The 26840-nt window shown below is 34.0% G+C and overlaps 1 protein-coding gene and 3 long non-coding RNA genes across 30 annotated transcripts; 2 read left to right on the top strand and 2 right to left on the bottom strand.

Annotated features, from left to right (window-relative positions):
• Nucleotides 1-4837: 4837 nt before the first annotated feature.
• On the top strand, nucleotides 4838-7824 carry LOC131601571 (filament-like plant protein 3). 17 transcript variants are annotated; one of them, XR_009283716.1, is made up of 4 exons: nucleotides 4841-5642; nucleotides 5950-6064; nucleotides 6733-6826; nucleotides 6931-7069. XR_009283716.1 is itself a non-coding variant. In XM_058873422.1 (4 exons), exons 1-4 carry the CDS (start codon nucleotides 4904-4906, stop codon nucleotides 7734-7736), a joined length of 864 nt encoding a protein of 287 aa, XP_058729405.1. In that variant the 5' UTR covers nucleotides 4847-4903; the 3' UTR covers nucleotides 7737-7824. The 17 variants fall into 17 exon arrangements, 1 of the variants encoding a protein (XP_058729405.1); XR_009283713.1 differs by having other exon boundaries at nucleotides 6219-6826; XR_009283708.1 differs by adding an exon at nucleotides 5732-5811 and having other exon boundaries at nucleotides 5950-6826.
• A 561-nt stretch (nucleotides 7825-8385) lies between these two features.
• On the bottom strand, nucleotides 8386-11269 carry LOC131601573 (uncharacterized). 6 transcript variants are annotated; one of them, XR_009283721.1, is made up of 5 exons: nucleotides 10979-11269; nucleotides 10602-10681; nucleotides 10324-10453; nucleotides 9481-10192; nucleotides 8386-9374 (listed from the first exon to the last, which is right to left on the bottom strand). It is a non-coding gene; the product is annotated as an uncharacterized LOC131601573 (long non-coding RNA). The 6 variants fall into 6 exon arrangements; XR_009283719.1 differs by having other exon boundaries at nucleotides 8386-9620; nucleotides 9882-10192; XR_009283722.1 differs by having other exon boundaries at nucleotides 8386-10038; nucleotides 10129-10192.
• A 5532-nt stretch (nucleotides 11270-16801) lies between these two features.
• Nucleotides 16802-19207, top strand: LOC131601570 (uncharacterized). Of its 4 annotated transcripts, none has more exons than XR_009283700.1 (3): nucleotides 16802-16981; nucleotides 17404-17490; nucleotides 17574-19207. It is a non-coding gene; the product is annotated as an uncharacterized LOC131601570 (long non-coding RNA). The 4 variants fall into 4 exon arrangements; XR_009283701.1 differs by having other exon boundaries at nucleotides 16802-17490; nucleotides 17574-17695; nucleotides 17891-19207; XR_009283699.1 differs by having other exon boundaries at nucleotides 16802-17490; nucleotides 17574-17695; nucleotides 17799-19207.
• A 740-nt stretch (nucleotides 19208-19947) lies between these two features.
• Nucleotides 19948-23327, bottom strand: LOC131601569 (uncharacterized). 3 transcript variants are annotated; one of them, XR_009283697.1, is made up of 5 exons: nucleotides 22113-23327; nucleotides 21985-22039; nucleotides 21624-21716; nucleotides 20686-21552; nucleotides 19948-20490 (listed from the first exon to the last, which is right to left on the bottom strand). It is a non-coding gene; the product is annotated as an uncharacterized LOC131601569 (long non-coding RNA). The 3 variants fall into 3 exon arrangements; XR_009283696.1 differs by having other exon boundaries at nucleotides 20686-21716; nucleotides 22113-22449; nucleotides 22837-23327; XR_009283695.1 differs by having other exon boundaries at nucleotides 20686-21716.
• Nucleotides 23328-26840: the final 3513 nt, after the last annotated feature.

The following is a 26840-nucleotide window of genomic DNA, read 5'->3' as shown; positions in this document are numbered from 1 at the left end:
AACTTCAAAGATAAAATATCTGAATCAAAACACAATCACACTTGCACCTCTTAGGGTAATCCCTCTTTTACTCTTTTCAAAATTAAAAATCTAATTCTACTGTTTCAAATGCAAAATCGAACTTTTGTTTATATCTGGTAAAAGGAGAATTTTATAAAGGAAATAGGAAAAGACCTTATAAACTTAGGGTAGACCTCCTAATTGCTTGCTCAAATCAAACAAACAAATGTCTCATATACCGTTGTTTTTCAAAATAAAACTTTCAAAAAAGACAATACTTCGTATATATCCAAACAAGGATCATTACGAAGTTAACGTTTTTTTTTCAAAACATCTTTCGAAAGATAAAACACTGTGTATACATCCGCACAAGGATCATTACAAAGTCAAATTACAAAGGTATTTTTGAAACCACATACAAGCATTTCAAGGCAAGAGAAAAATGATTCAAAACAAGTGAGCTAAGCAATTAAGAGCCCATGGATAACCATGGATACAAAGGGTGCTAACACCTTCCCTTTGTATAACCTACCCCCTTACCCAAAATCTCTTAAAGGTCTTTTTCTGTTTCTTTTATAAACCTTTCCTTAATTGGATAAAATAAAAGTCGGTGGCGACTCTCTGATTTTCAAAAACACAAAAGCAAAAAGAAGAGTCAGTTCGTATATCTCTCCACGAGAGGTATGGTAAAAAACCGAGGGCGACAAAAGGCATCTTTTTATCTCAACGAAAATATATCTTGGATCTTCTATCCGAGGTTGGGCTACTAGATTGTAAACCTATAGATACGCCAATTGTCCAGAATCACCAGCTTGGAGAATATCCAGACCAAATGTCTACAAACAAAGGAAGGTACCAGAGATTAGTTGGCAAACTTATTTACTTATCCCATACACGACCTGATATAGCGTATGCGGTAAGTGTAGTAAGTCAATTTATGCACAACCCGAGCAAAGATCACATGGAAGCGGTAATTCGAATCATGCGGTACTTGAAGTCCTCACCTGGAAAAGGCTTGATGTTCACAAAGAATAATCACGTACAAATTCAGGGATATACAGACGCTGACTGGGCAGGAGATATCACCAACAGGAAATCCACCTCAGGCTATTTTACCTTTGTTGGAGGAAATTTGGTTACATGGAAAAGTAAGAAACAAAAGGTTGTAGCATTATCAAGTGCTGAAGCAGAGTTTCGAGGGATGGCTAAAGGTCTTTGTGAGCTTCTCTGGCTTCTAAGACTGTTAAGTGAAATTGGCTTTGCTCCGAATAGTGCGATGAACCTTTTTTGTGACAACAAGTCTGCAATTGAAATTGCTCAGAATCCGGTTCAACATGATCGGACAAAACACGTGGAAGTAGATCGACATTTTATTAAACAAAATTTGGAGACCAAGATAATTCAATTTCCGTTTGTTAATTCTGAAGATCAATTAGCAGATATACTCACAAAAGCTGTATGTAGAAGAGACTTCTACAATGCACTTGACAAGTTGGACATTCGAGATCTCTATGCACCAACTTGAGGGGGAGTGTTGGCATTAGCTGTCAACAAGATTTTAGGAACTATAATAGGAATATAGTTATTATTTGTTAATTATCATGATATGGTCATAATTAAAAATAGGGTTTTTTCATGTATATATATGAACCTATTTTCTTGTAACAGAATATAATTACAGAAATAAAAATGATAGCGATATACCAGTTTAACACGTGTCACATGCATAATATAGAAATTTGTAGTGTAAGCCAATTAACTTTCCAACTATATAACTAACATTCCAACTAACACTAAAAGAAAAATACTTGTTCTAACACTCATTTTTGTGATGCTCTATTATTTGTCACTAAACATACATTTTACCTACATTTTTATTCAATTTAGCCCATTACCTTTTATTTGTCACTAAATATACCTTTTACCTATAACTTTATTCAATTTAGCTCATCACCTTTTCTCAAGAGACATTTTTTAACCACTAATTATACTAGAAAATTAATTTAATTTTTAATTTTTTTATTGAAAATCTATCCCTTCAAATTTATCTTTTATTTTTTTTAAGAATCTAAAAAAATATATAAAATTAGCTACCATAGTTTTACTACAAATTAATATTATAATTAATTCGATTTAAAAAACTACCATATAACTTAAATTATATAAAAAGAACAAAATACTGATTCCTTAAAAATAACTTTATACTATTACTATTATTTATCTTTTTGTTTTTAAATATATTTATCATTTTCTTTTTTTACTATTATATTATCAATTACTTAGGTTACATATAGCAATTTTTATTAAAAATATTTTTTTTCCACTACATATTACTAATATGATAAGAATAATTTCATATAACAATATAATATATTTTGTATTTCTACTATTCACAACCGCATATGATATCACCATCGCCGATCCAGTTGGTTCTCCATTTCTAATCAACGTCGTCCTCATCCGCCTCCGATTGACGTCGTCCTCATCCGTCTCCTAGCAACTTCGTTCCCATCCGTCTCCGATAAACTATTTAGTGTCTTGGAAATCTTATGATAACCATCTATTTCCTTTCGGAAAAATTAATCATCTACATATAAAATATTACTCTATACAATTATTCAACTGATCGGTCATACCTACAAATTTAAACAAATCAAACACTACAATTTTAATATTGTTCAAACTAATAAATTGTCTCACTCAATTAAATATCAATTTTTTCTTTCTAATTTTTATTTGAATGAGAGGTACTTTGGACATAAAAATTGGAAGCCCTGTGAAAAAAAAAAAAGAAGCTAAAACCAGTTAATTAGAAAGTGGTTATGATAGTTACTTAGATGGTAAGTAACAATCCTAGAGGATCAGCTCGCGTAGCTTATAGTGCAAGCTATTCGATTTGTATATATATGAGCACTGTATTATTTCCACTTCATATATATATATATATATATATATATATATATATATATATATATATATATATATATATATATATATATATATGGGAGATTCTACGGTGCATTCGCCCATTTGACTTCAGTGGTGAAGTCACTGCAATTGACCAATAGAATTAAAGCCCTAATCAACCCTAATTAATTCTAAGTTAATTTAAGCCACATCAGCTCTATGGTAAAAATAACATTACTGTGGGACCCATTTTAAAAAAAACTTTTGATTATTGCATATAAGTCCCCATTCACTTAATAATAATTTACAAATTAAAATTAACTTTTATTTCTAAACTCAAATTATATTCGATTTTTCTTCTATTTCCCAACTCTAACCCTCTTTTCCTTAATCTTCAGTGTCGCAAAATCACAGCAATAGCATTTGCACTATCACATGTCAAGTCACGAAGATGATTTCAATCTTCTACTTTCTCTTCAAGACAAAGTTCTCGAAACCCTTCCTGCTTCTCCTTCACCGTGTAATCATCTCTGCATTTTCATTCATTCATCTTCATATTATGTATTTAACCTAATGTCAATCCATTCATTCTTATTCTTATAATTGCAGTTGATTTTGATGGCGATGATGATGATGTTGTACCGCGGAAGGAAAGACCTGATATATCGGTTTTCAAAGATGCAGTTCTGGACTGCCTTCTAAGCCATCCCCCTTACCCTAACGCTAATCTCAATCCTAAACCAAACAACAAATCAAAATCACTCTGCGACTATCCACAACTTGACAAATTCTCTGGTCTTCGCATAAGGTTCCTTTATTGCATTTGTTATTGCAATCTCAAGAAAATCGATATAATCAAAACCTTAAGAGTGCTTGCATTCATTTACAGGTAGAAAACAGTTGCTGGGTTTCTCGGTTGGCCCTTAAATTGGTCGGTGTATCACTCCGTAGGCAACCTATTGCGGTGTGGAAAACGATTGCGGTTGGCCCTTAAATTTGTTGATTACAGGCTGTGCCAGTGTTTCTTTCAGAAATTGCTCCTTCAAGAATACGTGGTGCTTTGAATATTCTTTTCCAACTTAATGTCACTATTGGCATTTTGTTTGCTAATCTTGTTAACTATGACACCAACAAGTAAGTAGTACTATATTATATGTGTTGTTTCATTTTTATATTTATTTCAATGAAAACGATTAAGATGATTTATGAGTAATTTATCACAAGTCATTGTCACATTTGATAAATTTTGTCTATTTCTATGACTTTCATCACCACAAATTATAAAAAAATGTCTTGCACATGTTTGTCAATTTCTTTAAAATTAATGTATTCATGACAAGTGTATTTGATAATTATTTAATAATTATTTGTTATTATGACAATACAGAATCGAAGGTGGTTGGGGATGGAGACTATCTCTCGGTTTGGCCGGTATCCCGGCTCTTCTCCTAACAGTTGGCGCCCTCTTGGTTGTGGACACTCCCAACAGTCTCATTGAGCGCGGTCGCTTGGACGAAGGAAAAGCTGTACTAAAAAAGATTCATGGTACTGATAATGTTGAGCCAGAGTTCTTAGAACTTGTCGAGGCAAGTCGCGTTGCTAAAGAGGTTAAGCACCCTTTTAGGAACTTTCTCAAGCGCAGGAACCGTCCTCAACTTGTCATTTCCATCGCCTTGCAAGTAAGTGTGTTCTTCCAACTGTTTGATCATTTTACTCAACCAAAGTTTAACAGTATGTCTAGTTTTGTGGGTGTCCTTGTTTCTAGTCAATGGCTTCAGAGCCAGTTCATCCAAGTCGAACTTCCAACCCTCAAATCAAAAGTTTTTTTTGTTTGATTATTGATAAGAATCTAGATGTATCTGATTGTGAAATGTGGAACATGTTTGTGTTATTTTTGTAGTATGTATCACAAAAAACTCTATCGAAACGTGTTACCGTGGGAGATTTGTCATTTTTGTCAAGAAATTAAAGGCCTTCTCTGAGGTTTTTATCGAGGATGAAATTAAGGATGTGTTGGCAGAGTCATATCAGAACATGGATGATGAAATTGACTTTGAGTCCTTCCTTAAGGTGAGTCTTTTATGTTCTTTCTTTGATGTTCTTCAAAAGCTAAAGCTTTAGGTTTCTTTTCCATTCGATTTCTTTGTTTTGTTTCTTATATGATTCCTCTGTCTTAGAATATGCTTGTTTGTCATTTCTTAGACGAAATAGTATGAAAATGGATAAATTGCACTCATCTCCCTAAGATTAAATGATACATCTACTCCCTTGAGTTAGGAAAAGACATTGACATCTCACTCAATTGCCTGAATCTCCCATAGTAGATGAGTGCAATTTTCCACAAGAGCATAGAAGAATGTCGTTAGATGCTCAACTTGTCTCTACTTGAATGTATACTTTTGTTTTTGTTTTGAATGTTTGAGTGGGAAAATATATTCAATTTATTTGCAAGTACTGTTATATGTATTAACTATATTGAACCCGAAAGCTTATTTATTGACATTGTGTGGTACGCACATTTAAATTTGCAAACTCGAGCTATAGCAAAAGGCGGTGGTTCAAAAAGTTCTTCTTCATTTTTGAAGACAGCCACAACAATTGTTTATCATGCAATTAATGAATCTAAGAAGGCTTCTTATGTTGCACATATTAACAGTTACCTGGATAAAGATAAATTCATGAAGCAGTTTCTTCTAATTGATCCATGTGCAGATATTTTGAGTTCACCTAAAAAGGTATTCTTTTGATATTTGTGCTCCCTTAACTTCGACCTCTGTCCCGTATCTTGCTGACTTGTTAAGGGATTCACTTTATGAAATTCCAGTATATTTTGCTGCCACTGCAAAAGGCATCGCGCCTGTGATTGAATTGCACCGCTTTTCCTGTTCCAAATCAGTGCGATTGGTAACTTTGGAGCACAACTCTTTCACAATCAACTTTTAACTTTGTGCATTACAAACTATGAGCTTTTAGAGAGTCAAGTTCAACTTATACTGGAGATGGGTCTTCCCACTACTGTTGCTTATTTTCCCTCCCTTACAGATTTCATGACTATGGAGTTGATGGGGGACCTGCAGCAAAAGCAATCAGACCGAAGTTTGATGCGTTTATAAGTAAAGTTGATTCACATGTTGGCTTCCAACTTCCACAAATTGATGTTAGTCTCTCTTTCTCTATATCAATTATGTCAGGAAACCATGATTTAAAATTAAAAAGCACAAGAAAACAAGGAAAAAGAAAGTTGAGGTCCAACATGTAGTTTGAGACTGCTTAGGAATTTAGTAATGATGAGGCATTTTTCTTATTTGCAGTGTCTCATAGTCCGAGAATAAACAAAGTCACTACTATTGTTATCCTTTATAATATGTTGAGCTGAGGGTGATCTTCAACCTCTTGCATTGATCTTATGAGCTTGTTTTGATTTACATTAAAGTTCAGCGGCAAACTTGAACGTGTATGTCTCTCCAATCTTGTGTTCACAATCAGCATAGACCTTTATTAGTGTCTACTTGGATAAAAATAGGATTTTTGATATTGTTGCAGTTAGTTTTAAATTATCATTCTGCACAAAGTTACCCCAAGCAAGGCTAGTAAAAGAGACCTTGATCGTGTATGACTTATGTGCTTATAGTGGCATGTCTCTACAATCTTGTATTGACAATCAGCATCACTTTTATTAATGTTTATTTTGATAACAAAATATAGGAATTTTTTGCATGGTTGCAGTTAGTCTTCACATAGTTGCGAAAAGCAATTGCTAATAAAATTTTCCGACCCGTAGGGTTTCTTTCTATCATGTTGTGATAATTTTTATGGATAAAACAGCATGCATCTGAAAAGAAATTTCAGGAGATCCTTGAAGAATCAGTAGTGCGTCCTCTCCAGATTGAAGGAGAACTATATATAGGAATTCCCCCATGTATGTTTTGTCCTATTTTGAAGTCTGAGATCTATGATTGTTCAAATTATTGTAAGTTTGGAATATAAATATATGGATATGATTTTTTCCGCTATGATGTATAGGTATATGCTACTCGAACTGCTACATCTCCGAAAGTCACGTCCAAGGCTCCGTCAAACGAAGATGTTGTTAATGATGTGCTTACTCTAACAGAAAAATCTTCTGCTGCTCTCTTAGATAATAGCTCCAGAGAAGATTTGATAAAGCAACATGCCAAAGTTGCTGCAGAAGTTGTCTCAGGTATATGTTGTTTGCCCGTATTGAATTTCTCCTTGACATGGTAGACGTGTTTATCAAGCGCAAAAGCTCTTGAGGCATTGCAACGGACTTTGTTGTTTTTTGGTCTGATTGTTGTATTTGGTTATATTTAGGCTGGGAGAAGGCTGAAAATGAAGTATCGAGTTTAAAACAAGGACTTGACGCTGCAAAACAAAAAAATGTTGTTCTTGAAGACCGGGTTAGTCATCTTAACGAGGAACTAAAGGATTGTATGAGGAAGCTCCGACAAACTCGAGAAGAGCAAGATCAAAAGACCCATGAAGCTGTTGCAAATAAATCTTGGAATCAGGAATGCAAAAGTCCTGATCTTGAGTGGAAAGTTGCTGAGCTTAAGGCTCAACTAGAAACAGCTAAAGAAAATGCTGCCGCATCAGTTAATTCTGGTCTTCTACAGAGGCTTGAGGATGTGGAGAGGGAGAATTCATGTCTTAAAATTAAACTGCAATCTCGACTCGAGGAACTAGAATTCAAAATCATTGAAAGGCTTGACACCGAATGCCAGAGATTGACTGCCATGGCTCGTAAAAAATTCTCTGCCAACGGTTACAAGTCTTTGACTCACTCTTCTGGTGTAAATCAAATTATGTGATTTAAGAACATATTGAGTTTATGATTGTTATTTTGCATAAAATCTTTGTTATAAATCTCTAAATTAAGTTAATCAATTGAAACTATAAGAGTTTCTCTAAACTGTTTTCTTTTAATGCATTAACTTCCACATTTTTAAATAAAGGGTCCTTTGGAAATCTTATTTATTTTGGGGGAAATGATGCATACAGCAGGGTCTGTGATTATCTTGCACTCGTGCCATTTTATAGTGTCTGCTTTTCTTGTGATACTTCATTTAAACAATTGTTGATACTTCATTTAAACAATTGTTGATACTTCATTTTATAGTAGCTGCAACCTTTAATTTTCTTGTTATTCTTTTCTTGTGATACTTCATTTAAACCATTGTTGAATTTTTTGGCAAAGGAAGAACTTCATAGTCCTCATCACAAATTCTCTTTAAGAAGAAGGTTCTAAATATCAATTTGTTGTAAAAAAAATGAGAAAAAAATTATATTTTTTATTGAATAGTAATATGGTTCTGAAGGAAAAAAATAGCTTACACATTAATTTTTTTCAAAAGGTATTTGAATAAGCTCACAACCATTGACTAGTATTGATATTAAATGTTGGAAGTTTCAACCTACAGAAAACAAATAAGCAACTCAAGTATATATCAAACTGAGTAATTAGATTCAATCTCCTCGTCATTTGGGTTGCCTCGTGCCCCAATTAATTTCATCTTGAAACTATCAGTCAGAACTCTTAACAACATGACACCAGGTAGAATTTCAATGTATGTTTGGCAAAGAAAAATTCATGCCATAATAACTAAAAAGTGAACCTTTTCATCCACAACACACTATTTACACTAGTAACTTCAAGATTATGAACAAGAGAGACACAAATGGTAATTAAAAATACTAATGAGCTCATTCTATGATTGTGTTTTTTTGTGACAACCTCTCTCTGGTCTCAAATCTCAATGATGGCCTCGTATCTTCTTTAGGTTAAGTCTTTCATTGTCTCTTGATATTGCCGTTCAACTTTCTCTAACTGTATTCTTAACTCATAGAATGATAAATTGTTGCCTTCAATGCTCGGAAACTTGCTCTTTTTATCAGAGGATGCCCCGATTTCAGATGGATGTGAGGATTGACTCCTATTTAAATATAATGTTAACCTGCATGGATTGCTTGAAAATATGGCATCGGGAATCTACTTCCTAGTGAGTCAAGAATCCCCATATAGCATCCCCATCATGATCAAACAAAACTCTAATCCATACAATTCCAACATTGCGCGACAAATTTATTTACCGAATTCCTTTATAGGTTCCATCATCAAATACAGATCCACCAATGCCACACCAAGGACCATATGTACATACACCATCAACCTTTGCTGCTGACTTTTCTGAATGTGTTATCTGCAACATAAATAAATTTTAGGATTCATTTTATGTTACAACAACAATAATAACATAGTTCTGGTTCACAGTTCCTTGTACCAAAGAATAACCAAAACTCTCATTAGTGTTAGTCAAATAAGAAACACTCTTAATAAGGAATATGCTCCAATTATGAGTAAAAAGAGTTCTTGCCAATAAGGATCTTGATTAGGATGTGAAAATATTTTAACGTTGACATGAAACTTAAAACAGCTTACACAGCAAATTCTGGAAGCACAAAAAGAAGAAAGATAAGATGCAAAACTCATTCTGCAAGGCCTTGACGATCGAGGCAATCTTTCATGTAGACTTAAGAAATTACAAGGTAACTTACAAACATTTGTTTCGGGCACTTTACACAATTCACCATCAAATTTTGGAAGGAAATGTCCATATATTGCATATTTGGTGTAAGTTAGCAATCTGATGAGCCGTGAGGCATCCATCTTTCTAATGGTAGACCTTAGCAGTGCACTAAAATGAAGAAGGTATGTTAGGGACATGAAGTAACAGAAATTTTAGCACCCAATAGAATAAGCATGAACACTGTTTCTTACTTTACATGCAATATAGCAATAAAATCTGGTGGCATAGACTCCATGAACAAAGACAGGTCCTCAAATGTACAAGGCAAGCATGGACACTATTTATATTATTCTATTTTAGTAGCACCGAGAGCGATTACATTCAATATAGTCAAACATGAAAATCAGAGACACTTATTTCGAAACTTACCAACTAATATTCCCGCGGTCAGATGTACAAGGCAAAGATAAGCATCCACTATGGCTTGCTGACCAATCATTATTATCAAAACATTAGCAGCACCCTCCAGAGGTTACTCATATTCATTTTTTATACTTGAGATGAGAAAAATCCAAGCTGTAAACATCTAGCCAAATATATAGACACTAAGATCTTTAGAAGGCTCATTGTTCTCCAAAAAGTAACAACGAATGATACATCTTGAAAGATGCAATACCAGATGATATGGATTGGATAAAGTATAATCTCCATCTTGATTCAATCCTCCTCTTTCTTTAACACTGCAAATAAGAGAAAACAAAAAGAAATTTCCTATTACTACTTCAATTCTCAATAAGTTCCGATCATCAGAGTAGGACATCTAAATGCAATTAATAAGGTATCATATAAATTTGAGATGCACATTGTTCACCTGTTGGCTACCGTTCGAAGTTGTCTAAAAGGCCATATATACACTCCTGAGCACCACCGACATTGTATTCACCTCTTTGGTGGATTGATTTCTTCATATTTCCTGCTGGTGTATACGCATCGCAAACGACCTTCACAAAACAAAATAATCCAATTAATTTCATAAATTTTTGTACTATTTCAATTTCAATCAACATGGCATGAAATGAAACAGCTTTCAAGTTAAAAAAGAAAACTGCAACTCATGCGGTAAATTTGTTTTACTAACATTACAAGTACCTGAGGTAAAGGAAGATCAAGGCAATTCTAATCAAAAGAGATAACTCAAACAAATCTTGTTCAAATAAATTTGCTCCAACCTGAAACAAAGAAAATACATTACGTATTTTTCAATTCAAAGAACTCATTACATATAAGAACAACTGTATTTATTTACCAAATTCTTAAACACAAGTTTATAGACAATTCAAATATGTGTTCAGTGTCAACATATACCTATATTCAGATGTAATTGTTTTTAAATAATCATGTTTTCATTCGTTAAAATATAATAGTTCTCTATGGCAATCATTCGTTAAAATATAACACTAACACTACCGTGAACAATAAACACGTAGATACTGGTAAGAATCAAATACAGTGAAATAAATACTAACAGAGATCGAGTAGAACGAAATATCATATGTACTCAGCAATTATGTTGTCGGTGAATGGAGTAAGAGATACCATATATTTCTTCCGACTGCTTCTGCATCTTCTCAGTAGGGTTAGGTTTTACAAAAAAAATGGGATAATACGAGTAAGAGAAAGAGGGATCAAAATAAAGAAATTGGGAGAGGGAATATTGTGTGGGAAAAGGAAATTTTAGAGGAAATTGGGAGAGGGAATATTGTGTGGGAAAAGCAAAATTTGGCGAGGGAAAGGAAATTTTGGAGGAACCGTTTGAAAAGAAAAGTGGATTGAAAATTTGGATCTTGTTTAGGTTAAAATGTTTTAAATAATAACTCTAATTTTTTTTTTGGCTTTATACCACCGGTTTAGTCCGATTGGTTCCATTTCCCCACCGATCGCAGTTGCGGGGGATCGAACCATGGTTCTCCCTACCAAGTCCAACGTCAATCACCACTGGACCAACTAACGATTAATTAACCCTAAACCCTGTAGAGACTTTTTGACTAATATTAGGATTAATTAACTTTTCCTTCCTTATTTTTTTATAAAAAATATATAATTTTTGTTTCTCATTTTTATTTAAAATATTTTTTAAATACTACTTTAATAACAGAGAAAGGATAAAGGAAAAATAATAATAATTAAATACTACTTTAATTATGTGTGACTAACTTCCATTATTCACACATAATTGACCATCATTTATACATCACTGACATGGTTCACACATAGTTTACTATCATATGTTGACTATCTTCCATTGTCCACACATAATTGACCATCATCTATGTAACTCTGACATAGTTCACAAATAGTTGACCATCATTTGTTGACTATCTTCAATTGTTCACACATAATTAACCATCATTTATGCATCTCTGACATAGTTGTACATCATCAGATGATTGTCTGACATTGTTCACACATATTATATAAACTATCTTCCAGGGTTCACACATAGTTAAACATCATTTATGTATCTCTAACATAGTTCACACATAACTTACCATCATTTGTTGACTATCTTCCACTGTTCACACATAGTTAACCATCATTTATGCATCTCTAACATCGTTCACACATAGCTTACCATCATCTGTTGACTATCTTCCATTGTTCACACATAGTTAACCATCATCTGTTGAATCTCTAACGTGGTCCACATATAGTCGACCATCATCAGTTGACTGTCTGGCATGGTTCACACATAGTTGACTATCTTCCATGATTCACACATAGTAGACCATCATCTAGGCATCTATAACATAGTTCACACAAAGATGACCATCATATATGCATTTCTAACATAGTTTAAACATAGCTAGTCATCTTCTATTGACTATATTCCATTGTTCACACATAGTTGACCATCATCAATGCATCTCTTACATGGTTCACCATCATCTAGTACCTATTTTCCATGGTTCACACATAGTTGACCATCATCGATGCATCTCTGACATGGTTCACCATCATCTACTGCCTATTTTCCATGGCTCACACATAGTTGACCATCAACAATGCATCTCTGACATGGTTCACCATCATCTACTGACTATTTTCTATGATTCGCACATAATTGACCATCACAATGCATTTATGACATGGTTCACACATAGTTGACCATCATCAATGCATCTCTGACATGGTTCACCATCATCTACTGACTATTTCCATGGTTCACACATGGTTGACCACCATCAATGCATTTCTAACATGGTTCACACATAGTTGACCATCATCAATGCATCTCTGACATGATTCGCCATCATCTACTAACTATTTTCCATGGTTCACACATAGACGACCATCCTCAATGCATCTCTGACATGGTTCACCATCATCTACTAACTATTTTCCAAGGTTCACACATAGTTTGCCATCATCAATGCATCTCTGAAACTTATAAGTTTATAAGTCCATGGTTCACACATAGTTGACTATCATCTATGCATCTCTGACATAGTTCACACATGGTTTACCATCATTTGTTGACTATCTTCCATTGTTCACACATAGTTGACCATCATCAGTTGACTCCCTGACATGGTTCACACATAGTCGACCATCATCACTGCATCCCTGACATGGTTCACACATAGTCGAGCATCATCGGTTGACTCCCTAACATGGTTCACACATAATTGATCATCGTCTATGTATCTCATACATAGTTCACACATGGTTAACCATCATCGGTTGACTCCCTAACATGGTTCACACATAGTTGATCATCATCTATGTATCTCATACATAGTTCACACATAGTTGACCATCATGTGTTAACTATCTTCCACGGTTCACACATAGTTGATCATCATCTATGTATCTCAAACATAGTTCACACATAGTTGGCCATCATATATGCATCTCTGACATAGTTCACACACAGCTTACCATCATTTGTTGACTATCTTGCATTGTTCACACATAATTGACTGTCATTTATGTATCTCTGACATAGTTCACATATAGTTGACCATCTTCTGTTGACTATCTTCCATTATTCACACATAGTCGGTCATCATCAGTTGACTTCCTGACATGATCTCGTCAAGGGCTTCGAGTTTGATGTTGTAGCCTCTGATTTTTCACTTCTTCTCAATCTTCCATGGTTCACACATAGTTGATCATCTATGTATCTCAGACATAGTTCACACATAGTTTACCATCCTCTATTGACTATATTCCATGGTTCACACATAATTTACACATAGTTGATCATCTATGTATCTCAGATATAGTTCGCATGTAGTTTACCATTATCTATGCATCTCTACCATGGTTCACACATAATTTACCATCATTTGTTGACTATCTTCCATTGTTCACACATAGTTGACCATCATCAGTGCATGCCTGACATGGTTCACACATTAGTGACATCCATCTATGTATCTCTGACATAGTTCACATTTAGTTAACCATCATCTGTTGACTATCTTCCATGGTTCACACAGTTAACCATCATCTATGCATCTCTGACATAGTTCATACATAGCTTACCATCATATGTTGAGTATCTTCCATGGTTCACACAGTTAACCATCATTTATGCATCTCTGACATAGTTCACACATAGTTGACCATCATATATGCTTCTATAACATAATTCACACATAGTTGACCATCATTTATGCATTTATGATATAGTTCAAACATAGTTGGCCAACTTATGTAAACTATCTTCCATGGGTCACACATAGTTGACCATCATCTATTTATCTCTTACATAGTTCATAAATAGTTGATCATCATTTATGCACCTCTGACATGGTTCCCACATAATTGACAAACATCTTATGACTATCTTCCATGATTCACTCATAATTGACCATCATAGTTCACACATAGTTGAAATCAAAAGTGCTTCAAATATCCATTGCATTTTGACCCATGTCGTTGACTCTGATCCAATAAAATATGTTTCATAGTACATCCATTGCAATGTGACCCATTTAGTTGACTCTGATCCACTAAAATATGATTCAGAGTACATCAATTGCATTCTGACCCATGTCGATGGCTCTGATCCATTCAAATGTGATTTAGAGTACGTTAATTGCAATGTGACATATGTCGTTGACTCTGATCCACTAAAATATGATTCAGAGTACATCTATTGCAATGTGACCCATTTTGTTGACTCAGATCCACTAAAATATGATTCAGAGTACATCCACTAACATGGCTCACACATAGTTAACCATCTTATATTGACTATCTTCCATGGTTCACACATAGTTGACCATCAAATATACATCTCTGACATGGTTCACACATATTTGAACATCATTAGTGCATCCCTGACATGGTTCACACATAGTCGACCATCTCATATCCATCTATAACATGGTTCACACATAGTCGAACATCATTAGTTGACTCCGTGATATGGTTCACACATAGTCGACCATCTCCTTTCCAATTTATGTGTGAACCATGCCAGGGAGTAAACAAATGATGTTCGACTATGTGTGAACCATGTCAGAGATGCATTGATGATGGTCAACTATGTGTGAACCATGTTAGAAATGCATTGATGATGGTCAATTATGTGTGAACCATGGAAAATAGTCAGTAGATGATGGTGAACCATGTCAGAGATGCGTTAATGATGGTCAACTATGTGTAAACCATGTTAGAAATGCATTGATGATGGTCAACTATGTGTGAACTATATCTGAGATACATAGATGACGGTCAATTATGTGTGAACAATGAAAGATATTCAATAGAAGATGGTCACTATATGTGAACTATGTTATAGATAGTCAACAAATGATGGTTAACTATGTGTGAACCATGTCAGAAATGTATATATGATGGTCGACTATGTGTGAACCATGAAAAATAGTTAGTAGATTATGGTGAACCATGACAAAGATGCACTGAAGATGGTCAACTATGTGGGAACCATGTCAGATAGTCAATTGAAGATGTCCTACTATGTGTGAACCATGTCAGGGATGTATTGATGATGGTCAACTATGTGTGAACCATGTCAGACAGTCAACTGATGATGTCCGACTATGTGTGAACTATGTCAGAGATTCAACAGATGATAGTCAGTAGATGACGGTCAACTATGTGTGAACCAAGGAAGATTGTCAATAGAAGATGGTAAACTATGTGTGAATTATGTCAGAGATGCTTAGATGATGGTCAACTATGTGTGACCCATCGAAGATGGTCAATAGAAGAAGGTCAGTGACGCTCTGAACTATGTCAGAGATGCATATATGATGGTCAAATATGTGTGAATCATGGAAGAGATTCAACAGATGGTGGTCAACTATGTGTGAACTATGTCTGAGATACATAGATGATGATCAATTATGTGTGAACAATGGAATATAGTCAACAAATGATGGTAAACTATGCCAGAGATGCATAGATGATGGTCAACTATGTGTGAACCTGGAAGATAGTCAATAGAAGATGGTAAACTATGTGTCAATTATGTTAGAGATTCAACTGATGATAGTTAATAAATGACAGTTAACTATGTGTGAACCGTGGAAAATAGTGAGTAGATGATGGTGTCAAACAATATAGGATAATCGTCCATGTCTCAAACAATAGACGAAACTCATATATGTCTCAAACAATAGATGATGCTCCTCTATGTCTCAAACAATAGACGATACTCCTCTATGTCTCAAACATATATCCCTAACCCTAACCCAAACCCTAACCCTACTATAATAGTTGTGCAATAGATGATAATCATATATGTGTCAAAGAATAAATGATACTAATCTATTTGTCAAAGAATATATGATGCTCATCTATGTATCAAACATCTATCTCTAACACCAACCTAATATAATAGTTTTGCAATTGATGATACTCATCTATGTCTCAAAGAATAGATGATGCTCATCTATGTGTCAAACAATAGACGATGCTCATCTATGTGTCAAACAATATAGGGTACTCATCTATGTCTCAAACAATAGACGATATTCGTCTATGTCTCAAAGAATAAAGGATAATCATTTATGTCTCAAACAATAACCCCAACCCTAACCCTAATATAATAGTTTTACAATAGATGATACTCATCTATGTGTCAAAGAATAGATGATACTCATCTATGTTAATTATTAACAAAATCATTAACAAATTGACGAAAAAAATTTCAAAATGTACTTCAAAAGAATCAAAATATGTTTTCATTATTTTTTAATTATTTTACTTAATAAAAATTTCTTATACAAATTTCAAAAAAAATAAAATTCATGCTCTAACTTTTCCCTCTATTAATTTTCACCAAAAATTTCCCAATTGTAGGTTCCCTCCATTAATTTTCACTAAAAATTCTACAATTGTATCGTTCCCTCTATTACACTAAAACCCTAAAAAGAAAAAAATTGAGCGCCTCTTCTTGTTATTCCTCTCAAAATGTTGGCTAGCCATCTCTACCTCATCTCAATTGTTTGCGATTTCTCATCAATGGACTCTCAATCATCGTCCCAACTTTTGTATCCTCTCTCACTTGTATCAAGTTTATTCCTTTCTTGAACCGTTCTTGTTGTAAACCCTTATTTTTTCTTAAAACTTAAATTTATAGTTTTTTATTCTTCATTTGTTTTGTTTCTGATTATATATTATCCGTTCTTGTTGTACAACTGCGATATTCGCTTTACATGTACCTTTTCCTTCTGATTAAACATGGCAGTGGAACTTTGCTGAAGGAATCAATGTCTTCTATTTATTTTTCCTTTTTTTTTCTACTTGGTATTTTCTTCACTTACGCGAGGGCACCATCGACTGTGACTTTTCATATGACATCCGCAAAAATTTCCTCTTCCAAACAAAATCTGAAACACATGATGTTAAAGAGTTACTTGGTTCCTCGATTACCGAAGACAACAAATTTTGGATTAGACTTAATATAGAGCAGACTGGTTTCTACAGGGGGGAAATATGATGAGCTGCTTGCTGCTAAACTTAGATATGCAATAGAGAAAATCTCCATCAGATCGGTTTGGTAAATTAGATAATCTCTTGATAATTTAATTCCAATGGCAGAAGAGGAAAATACTGATAACTTGTGAGTTACTCCTTTGACAGGAATTTTGGATGATACATATGCACTTTGTATGGCTCGCAAAGAATCTTTGACCTCCTTGCTTAACTTGATGGGAGCTTATAGGAAGGAAGATGATTATACTGTGCTCTCTAACTTGATATCAGTAATGCTATCTTCTCAATATTGCTAATTACTTAGGTTATTTATTGGATCTAATTTCAGTTCTCTTGTTTTAAAGATAAGTGATAAAGTTCAATGTATTGCAGCTGATGCAGTTCCAGATTTACTAGTATTCCCTTTTGATGGCGTGGAATCTCCTTATGTATTCCCTTTTGATGACTATTTTTAATGGTGGCAGGCAGTTTATGTGGCTGTAATGAAACGGGCAACCAAATCTAACCTGTCGGGTTATGAATCACTTCTGAAAGCATACAGAGAAACTGACCTAAGTCAGGAGAAAACGCGTATTCTGGGTAATGAAATATCTTCAGTGAATGAGCGAATTTTTCTTGGATGCATTTTTCTTGGGTAAAGCTCTGGCTGAAACTTTGAACGAGGGAATTGAGACGATGGTTGCTGAGGTTTTCTATAGTTTGACTGGTAGCATATACTATTGTGTTGGACCTTAATGTTCAATAGGTGATCTTAATAATAACTGGTTTAGGATCATAGTAGTCAATAGCTTCGCAATCCCGCTATAGCAGGGCGGAGCAGAGGCTGGACATGCTATTGGAAGAGCCTTAGCAGTGCATAACAGTACAGTTGGTCCAGAGTGGTTTCTGTCCCGCTATCCATTTCCCCTCTGAAAAACCAATGTTTCCCATTGAAGAAGTGTCTTGTGTCAAACACCAACACGACACTAACATGTCTTTATATCCAATAACATGTTTCTCAAATTATTATTGGTGTTTCCGCGTCAGTATCTATATTTTCTGTGTATTTGGCTGTGTCAGACCTTCATATATCAATCTAACGTTGCAGTGACGCACAATTTAAAATTGATGCATTGCACTGTGAACAACATTCTGCTGATGGGGTTATTTCAAATTTAGAATTTAGATGCACTTCTTTGACTAGTTTGAAACTAATTTATATACAGGAAGAAGTGTTGGATAAAGCCAAAAAAGCAAAGGAGAAAGCAGCACGTGAAGCTACAGAGGCACAACCACAGGGTCTTGTTATTCCTTCGTACTCATACATTGGAAATAATGTTCGGATGCTGATTCTGCTGTTGTGATTGCAGATAGTCTTAGGAGAGAGAAGTCCACAAAAGGCTTTTAAATACACGGAACTACTTGTTTTAATACCGGATCCTTTTCAATGGATAGCACATTTGTAGCGTACCATCCTTGCTCTCAGGAAGTTGAATTGTCATCCTTGTGAACTGAATATGGTTCTTTTGGTTCTCATCCTCAAAATATCAGCATGTTGAATGTGCCTGCTTCGTGTTATTTTATTTATCACATATAAAATCGATGCAATGAATGGAGTGGGGGATCTGGTATTGCTGCTTTTTGGGAAGGTTGAAGTCACTGCTATCTTGTTTTTTTAGTAGGAATGTACCTAGTCTAGTTGAGGAGGTAGTCTATCTTTAATTTAGATAATATTTACAAGGCTATTCATGTAAAATAATATCCGAAACTGTTATTTGGATAGTGCAATCTTCATTGTCATATGCAGTTGAGTTTTATATGATCCATTTTGTGTCCTCTCTTTAACAATAAATCTCAAATTCTGATTAATTACTAAATTCAGAGGTGTATTTGATGTTTGAAGAAGAATTTACACTTTTGCATTAGCATCCTTACATGCTTCCACTACCAACACATCTTCTAGCCAATGCATGTTTACAATAACTAGGAGTAACTTAAATTTAAGGACATATTCTACATCTTCAATTTCTACATAAAAAACAAGAACACAACTAAGATTAAATTAAGGACATATTCTATATCTTCAATTTCTTCAGAAACAAGAACACAACTAAGAGAATTAATTTCATAAATCCTAACATTATTGACGGCAAGAGAATTAACCTCATAAATCCTAACCAAAAATTTGTTTTTGATAGCAAGATAATTATCAAAAGGATATCACACTTTAGCGTGTTGAGCAACACATTCAAAGAAGTTATCCAATCCATGAAAAATTTCAGAATACATTATAGTAAGTGATCAAGATTTTGTTTTTTTTATCTTTCCTAAGTGATAAAGATTTTGTGACTTTCTATTACTCATACCATGGCAAAAAATTTCTTCTAGTGATTGTTGATACAATTCTATTGATGTTGTTCTGTTAATTATGTTGCATTTTTAACACTGCTGAGTGTTGTTAATACCAGCTTGGCCCAGTGTTTTTTGAACATGGTTCTTTGATTCCAAAATTACTTGACAAAATTATACTCACAATTGCATATATACAAGAACTAAAGTATTTATTTTCAATTGAATGTGATTACAAACAATCCATATGGAGATTACATTCACAAAATTTGGCTCAGTTTGAGTGTTGAAAATAACAGAGGGGTCAACTATTATAGTACGAAATATCTCCAAATTTACGGTGTTAGCAGTGATACGAAACCTGATCCATACTTGGAATTATTTGAATTTTTTCCAGTAGCGTCGTAATTACCAACAAGTCCAAATTCTGAGTGCCATTCTATAGGTGGAAGGAATCGACATCCCAAGCTTTAGAGAGCTTCCAACCTGAATTTCCAAACCAGAGCACCTGCTCCCGATCGGTTTTTCTTTGCAGATTCGTAAACGATGTTCAAAATTGTTTCGTACATCTTTTATCGGGCGGCTATGGTGAAGTTTTAGTTCATTTTTTGACAATCCGTATTTGGAGAACAAGACCAACTTCTTTAGTACTTCGTCATCGTCTTCAATGTTGGATATCATCCACTTGTGAACGAGTTTTACTCGAGTTTCAATTGTTTTCTCATCCTCATGAAACCTATGCAAAAGCAGATAGTTTAAGAAAAGAAATAGCCTCACTGATGAATATAAAAAGGGAACAGATATAATATTCAGAATAGCTCTTGTTGCACTAGTTAATCGGTTAAACATGAAAAACTCATAAGAAAACCTTATAGAATAATTGGATTAAAGATAAAGAGAGAAGAGAAAAAGTAAGATAAACATGTTGTACCTTCATGTAATTCTTGAAATAACTTCAAATTGATGGATCATAGAAGAAAGAATCATTGGATACACTTAATCCTCTCCTTGCCACGCCCATTTCACATCCTGACTCTTCCCACCTGACTATTATGGTTGCAGGTTATTTAATAAGCTAAGAAGCAACCTGACTCCATTTTTCCCTGCTTCTTCTATGACATAATCTAAAGCCTGTCACCATACCAATCCTCAGTTAGCATAATTTCCATACCCTCAAACCCCTCACTCTGTTCAGTGTTGACTCAAATGTTATGAACCATCTGTATTAGTATAAAATACTTATTATAAGAGCAATTTGCTTATCATAAAATGCTTTAAGCTCAGCAATAAATCCCACATTAGTCACCTCTAATCCTGAAACTATATCATATATATGAAAGTGTTTCATTCTGTGGAAGAAATCTCCATAGCTGAGTGCAAGTTGCGTTAGCAGCAAAATGTCCAAATGCGGCTATTAACAAGTGAGTGAATGCCCAGTGGCGCTCTGTCAAGATCAACTGAAATAATTTCCATGCATCACAACTTTTTGCATCAGAGTCATCACTTTCTAAAAAACTCCATGCCAACAAGTCCCGTGAGGAAGCGAGCCAAATGTGGTTTACATTTGTACAAAAGGGCTGGAGGCTCAGTGATAAAGATATTTTCAATCTCCATTATGGCTTGTTCAATATCATTCAACATGTACAGATGTTTCAGATATGAAATGATTACTAGAATTTCACCATAAATCCAAAGAGAAAGGTTCTTTATTTTTTTGTCTACTGTACTTTTGTAGAGAGAACTAATTGAAATAAAAAACTTTTAAGTCATAGCATCAATCTCAGGTAGTCTATCCTGGCTGCAGAAAATGGGAACACAACTTTCAGGTATAATGCAAACTAGAGACTATAAATGAATGAGCGAACGTACCATGCAGGTGTTAGTAGAAACAACAATGAAAACAAATTCATGACAAAATAAGCTTTCACTGATGTGGAGACCCCTTGAAATGATTAGTCTTCTCTGCATGACATAAAAATATCACTGTTAAGTGAATGTTTCAATATATTAAACAGAATTTTTAAACAAAATAATAAAATGATCATGACTCCATCCAAAATAAAGTGAGAAAGACATATAATACACAAGACATATATTACTAAAAACAGTGGGAAAGAAACACAACATCTCATAAGTGTAGACTGAAACTAACAATGCTTAGGAAATTACAAAATCCATTAGAGATGTAGGACCCAAATACAAAACCAAAGACAGTTGCAAAGGAACTAACACTTTTCAACTGAGCTGCCCTTCAAATTTGTAATCTTAGTTCTCCACCCTCACTCCTGATATAAATAATAAATTGTTAGTTATGGTTAATATCACTATTTTATATTGACAAAATTCAGGTTATAATACCTAAGAAACTACACAACATGAAGCATCACCAAGCAATTTTTTTTCTCGCAAATGCACACCGCCTAATTATGAGCAAAATGTTTCCTTAGTTGTCATGCACACACAAACACAGTAAATCAAACTTGCAAACAAAAACCTTCTTATTTGTTCCTTTATATCCTCATCATGATCACCATCCCTTCTCCTATCAGCCTTATCCCAGTATCTCGAATCTCTACCATGTCCCTCCGAGCTATGCCAAAAATCAAGGACTTTCTTCTGTATTGTTGTTACATTTGTAAGAAAATCATAATCCCCTTTATATCATCAGTATCACCACAACCATTGTTACTTATTTCTGCAACCACAGATTAACAATCTTAAAACAACATAAACGAAATCACTTCAAAACAACGTAAACAAAATCGCTTCAAAATAACAACGTAAACAAAATCGCTTCAAAATAACAAAGTGTATAATCAATATTGATTAAACAAACATCCTAATCTATTAAGTTCCCAAATAACTAAACCCCAATTCAACCAAATGCAAAATCCCAAATCAATGAAAATCACAGATTCAAACATCATTCTCACTCAATTAGTTCACCTAAAAACCAAACAAAAAACCTTACCCAAATCTATCAAAATCCATAATGCTGATTTCAACAAGTCTAAAAAAGGAAAATCCATTGTGATATGACACAAAAGAAAACACTAAACTGAAACTCAAAACAAAACTTCACCTTCTTTATAAATGTAAGAAAATGCAAGCAAAGTAACAACATGTACAATAAAGAGGAAAACCAAAATTGCAACCACCGAGAAATGAGAAACTCTGTCTAATCTCGCCGATCTCCAAAACTTGCTGCTTATGACTAACACCGCCACAAATCCCAACGACAACATAATCACTGGAGCCATTGGTAACATATAGATCGTGAGACCCTAATTTAATGAAGATTTAACTGAGAACTGTAAGGGATAACAGAGTGTGGTGGAATGGGACGGTGGCAGTTATTCGGGAATTGATGGATTGGTGGCGGTTCGGGTTGTGATGAGGTGGTGGAATCAGAGGGTGGAGGTGGTTTGGGTTGTGAGGAATCATTGACGGTGGATGTGGAATTCGAGAATTACGCTGTGAGATGAAAGCACAAAAATGGCGATTAGGGATTAGGGTTCTTGAGGGTGGGGGATTTCTGTGTTTAAGTGAAAAGATAAAGTGAATATGGTGACGATGAAGTGAGGAAGATGTGGATATAATTTATTTTATTTTAATTGATCTTTTTAATAAATATTACATTTAAAAAATAATATTAATATGTTAGGGACTAAGTTGCAATATACAAACTATAAAATTGCCACAGTAAGTGTCAGTAAGGGTCATTTAATGCTTCAGTCCACTGTGGCACTATTAGGACTTAGGGCTTAATTCTGATTGGTCAGACAGTGACTTCACCACTGAAGTCAAATGGGCGAATGCACCGTAGAATTTCCATATATATATATATATATATATATATATATATATATATATATATATATATATATATATATATATATATATATATATATATATATCAAGAGTTTATTTAAAACATTAGAAGACATAATTAATTTAACACCGAGAATAATGCAAACTCACAATATGGTCACAAAAATTTATATCTTGCCGATGAAAACTGTCACACATGTTTATTTACGCATATTTCCAAGAAAAATTTACTTTTTAAAGCTATTAAAGAGTGCCCCTGGGGCACTTGTTAGCATTTCCCTTATCTTATAATCGCAAATGCAAAATCACCATATCATTTTGAATATTTATTTATCATTAGTGTAAAACTAGTTTAGTTAACACTAACTGAACATGCCCCATTTTTTCATAAATTAAATGAATGATCAGTTCTACATAGAGCCACAATCAGAATTAAGAAGAATGCATCCAAGACCAATTTCATTATCTGCTATGAAATTGTTCTTATTGTCAAACAATAAAATATCTTTTTCTTCTGATGATGACGATGACGACTCAATTAGCTTCACTTGTTCATTCCACTCTTCAAGAAGTTGTTTCAGAAACTTTTCCATTGGTGTCAACTTCGCAGGTGTCATCCTCACATACACCACGGGTGATCGTTTCTTGGTAGGAATTTTTGACTTTTGTAAAATTGGAATTTTCCTCCCTAAATAAAGTTCATGAATTGTTAGGTCTCCATAATATTTCACAAGTGACTAAAAAAAAAGTGATAATTAAATAGTAGTACCATTTTTTGTGATAAAAACACTGCTTGAAGACTTGTCCTTGACATTGAGACAATTGCTTTCATGGTTTTCTCTAATTGATGTATTGTAAGACACTGATTTGTCTTTAACTTCCTTTGGACAAAGTGAAGTAAGTGATGAAACCAATGCAGTATTGACAAATTATTTAAAATTGTAAGAATGATTATATATTTTTACTCTTGAGATGTTTTATACATGAAAATATATAAATATACCGATAGATAAATAAGTTAAGAGTTGTGTCCGCTGGTTTTTACATTTATATAACTTTTCATAAAGAAGTTTACTTCACCGTAAAACTTGAAAATTTAAATCACAAGCACACCAAAAATTCAATTTAAATTCTAATAAAATTTTAATAAATTTCGTACAGTTCAAAAAATACAGGTGTGTGTTCCTGTTTTAAGGGCCGGGAGATTCAGAGGCCTTAGCAGGTATATTACACGTTTGGGAGTAAGGGCTATCCCATGGCGGAAAGTAGCCATGTACATGGATTTTTTAGGCTATTTAAGGGCCGGGAGATTCAGAGGCCTTAGCAGGTATATTACACGTTTGGGAGTAAGGGCTATCCCATGGCGGAAAGTAGCCATGTACATGGATATTTTAGGCTATTTAAGGGACCAGCTCATGTGATTTTACCAAGATTTCTCATAGCGGAGTGCTCTCTTAGTTGAGTTCGAATGGATGTAAGTAAGTATGTGTTATTTGAGAATTGTCCCTTTCTCCTTTAAAGGATGAGGTGTGTATATGAATTTCGGATTCTTGAGACCAAGTCAAAAGATGGGTATTTGAATTTCTATTTCCAAGAGATATGTGAGTTAGTAGCTATTTTGACTTTTCCTCTGTCCAAGATACGTCTTATCCTATGTTTTTCTTTTCTTATGGACGATGAAAATATGTGGGTGAGGTGGTATCTCCCGTCAAGCAACATCCCATCGCCGCCTTTTCTTAGGAGAGTCCAAACTGTCGCCCTAGGTAAGATTATGTGCAAATATAGCACAACAAATTCTAATAAAGCTCTAATTAAATTTCCAAGGAGTTACAATGTCGATTATAGAAAGGCCATTAATTGTGAAATCTTATCATTGGTAAAAGTTCGATATTACTCAACATGAAATCTATTTGAAAAGCGTTAGAAACTCAATTTATAACATAAGTTTAAAAAATTCTCTTCTATTAATTACAATTCTTATGAGTTCTATACAATTTATTTAATTAACAAAGGAGGAAGATCAATTGATAAACTTATCTAATAAAAAGAAAATAATATTTGTGTGTTAGAGAATGTCTTCTTAGAGCTACCTATTTTTTCCTTGTCTAAGACCAATCAAAATACACCTAGTATTTTTTTTAAAAGACTCACATTTATTTTTTCTATATTCTCATTAGTCACACAATTATTTCCATTTCCATCCATTCAAATAGTTCACAAATTCTATCAAATGTTATATTTTTTTTTATATTTTTTCTTTATTTATTAAAAAATTACTCTATTTTAGCTCCCATTATACAAAATGTTTGGATCCGTCACTGAACACCATCTAATCCCTCGATTAAATTTAAAAATGACTCAAATGCTTTATATCAACAGGTCTATGCTGATAGAAGACATGTTGGTAGATTATATTACTTGGATGCAATTAGATCAGATATCACATTCCGCACACAAGGTAGAGTCCTTGAATACCTTAAACCTACCAAGGTCGAGATAGTTATGTTTCCTAATGATTCAACAATCCAATTGGATTGAAATTCTAATGCAGATTAGGCAGTGTGTTTAGACACAAGAAGATTCATCCCAAAGTTGTGTCTCTTCCTTGGCAAGTCATTGATCTTGTGGAGAGCTAAATTGCAACTTACAGTCTCAAGATCTTCATCTAAGGCAGAATATCGTGCACCTGCAACATCTTCATGTTACAATGACTTTTATACCTACTACAAATTTACAAATAAAATGTATCAAAACACAAGTTCTCTATGACAATCAAAGTGCCTTACATATTGCAAAAAGTTCGATATTTCATGAGAGAACTAAGAAGGTAAATCTCAATGTTGTGTTTCTTCTTTATAGCAATGCATTGACCTCTTGGAGAACTAAGAAGAAACTTAAAGTCTTAATATCTTCATGTGAGATAGAATATCGTACACCAACTGCATGTGAATTAAATGTATCACAACACATGTTCTTTACTATGACAATCAATGAGCCTTACATATTATAGCAAATTTGTATTTCATGAGAGAATCAGTCATCTCAAAATCAATTGTTGTATTGTGAGAGGGAAACAAGTCTCAACTCAACCATTTCACACACTATTGTTCAAGTTGATGTTGATAGATATATACACCAACCTTCAACTTATTGTAGGATATTAAAGAATAAAATTTTAAAAAGATTCATAAAACTATATATATGAGCACTGTAAATCTTTCCACTTTTAATGAAAAAATTACTTTGAAAATATTC

Source organism: Vicia villosa, linkage group LG5 (genome assembly GCF_029867415.1).
Source record: "Vicia villosa cultivar HV-30 ecotype Madison, WI linkage group LG5, Vvil1.0, whole genome shotgun sequence".
Taxonomy (NCBI): Eukaryota; Viridiplantae; Streptophyta; class Magnoliopsida; order Fabales; family Fabaceae; genus Vicia; species Vicia villosa.
Note: the sequence above shows the minus strand (reverse complement) of the source record. Positions and strands in the feature narration are given on the sequence as shown.

Coding starts and splice junctions, on each gene's coding strand:
- LOC131601571 (XM_058873422.1), top strand. CDS start 4,904: ATGAAATTAAGGATGTGTTGGCAGAGTCATATCAGAACATGGATGATG. Junction 4,978..5,949: donor ACTTTGAGTCCTTCCTTAAG/GTGAGTCTTTTA, acceptor CCTCCCTTACAG/ATTTCATGACTATGGAGTTG. Junction 6,065..6,930: donor TCCAACTTCCACAAATTGAT/GTTAGTCTCTCT, acceptor TATGATGTATAG/GTATATGCTACTCGAACTGC.